The following is a 1,171-nucleotide window of genomic DNA, read 5'->3' as shown; positions in this document are numbered from 1 at the left end:
AAATGGAAATTGGCTATAGCAATAACACAAAGAACACCAGATATTAGGCAACTTGTTATGCTTTTAATAATTTGCTCACTTTCTTTTAAAAAGGAAAGAAATGCTGAAAAGTACCAACTAACAAAGAGGTATTTTAAAAAAAACAGAAAAGTGAAAATAAAAAGTCCTAATTAGCAAATGGGAATCTTGAGATGCAGAAAGTGATGAAAGAAAAACTACAGAATACTTAAATTCAGAGACATGGGTAGAAATCAACACACCAGCCTATGAAAGACATTGCACAACCTCCAGTCTTCCAGTCTCTACACACAAACAGGGAATCTAAGTCATCATCGGCATGACCACCCTGAGTTTCCTGCACATTTGCCTTGTCCTGCTCTTCTCCACCAAAACCTCATCTGTGGACTGTAACATGCTTCACTTTCAGCAAAACAAAGTGAACCAAGCTAGTTTACAGCTTCTGGAAAAAATGGGAGGACAATTTCCTGTGCAATGTCTAAATGAAAACTCAAACTTCATATCCCTCCAGAATGTTCTCAGCTCCAGAGAGTTCCAGACGGAGAATGCCACTGTGGCAATCCAGGAGATCCTCCAACAAATCTTCAACATCTTCAGCAAAAGTCAATTCCAAACTGCCTGGGATAGGAGTTCCATAGTTGCATTCCAAAATGGACTTCACCATCAAATTGAGCTGCTGAAGACATGGTTCAATGGAGAAAAAAAGATGGAAACAACCTACCCACAAAATGAGGACCTCACCAGACTGAAAGTGAAGAAATATTTCTGTGTGATAGACAATTTCCTGAAAGAAAAGCAATACAGCCTGTGTGCCTCTGAGATCATCCGTGAAGAAATAAGAAAATGTTTTCTGTTTATTGACCAACTCACAAAAAGGCTTAAAAACTAAGGTATTTTACAAAACACTTTTTCTAGTAACTGAAATAATAGTTTTTGGGAAAAACCGGTAAAACATGCTATGCTTTCATTTAGAAACTATTCTATAGGTTCTGTTGTATCCTTTATTAGAGAATATTCTTTTTATACTGCTGATATACAAAAGTGATATATGCACCTCATATAATATATCCAGGGATATGACTTTGTTCAATAGATTGATGAAATGGACAGGGGAATAAAAACTGGCCTGCTCTAAACAAATACCAATCAAGAT

The 1,171-nt window shown here is 36.5% G+C and overlaps 1 protein-coding gene across 1 annotated transcript; it reads left to right on the top strand.

The window, feature by feature from the left end:
- Positions 1-271: 271 nt before the first annotated feature.
- On the top strand, positions 272-907 carry LOC119856222 (interferon beta-like). The gene has a single exon (XM_038403497.2). The coding sequence runs from the start codon at positions 338-340 to the stop codon at positions 905-907; it is 570 nt and encodes a 189-aa protein (XP_038259425.1). The 5' UTR covers positions 272-337.
- The last annotated feature ends 264 nt before the right edge of the window (positions 908-1,171 follow it).

Source organism: Dermochelys coriacea, chromosome 5, assembly GCF_009764565.3.
Source record: "Dermochelys coriacea isolate rDerCor1 chromosome 5, rDerCor1.pri.v4, whole genome shotgun sequence".
NCBI lineage: Eukaryota > Metazoa > Chordata > Testudines > Dermochelyidae > Dermochelys > Dermochelys coriacea.
Note: the sequence above shows the minus strand (reverse complement) of the source record. Positions and strands in the feature narration are given on the sequence as shown.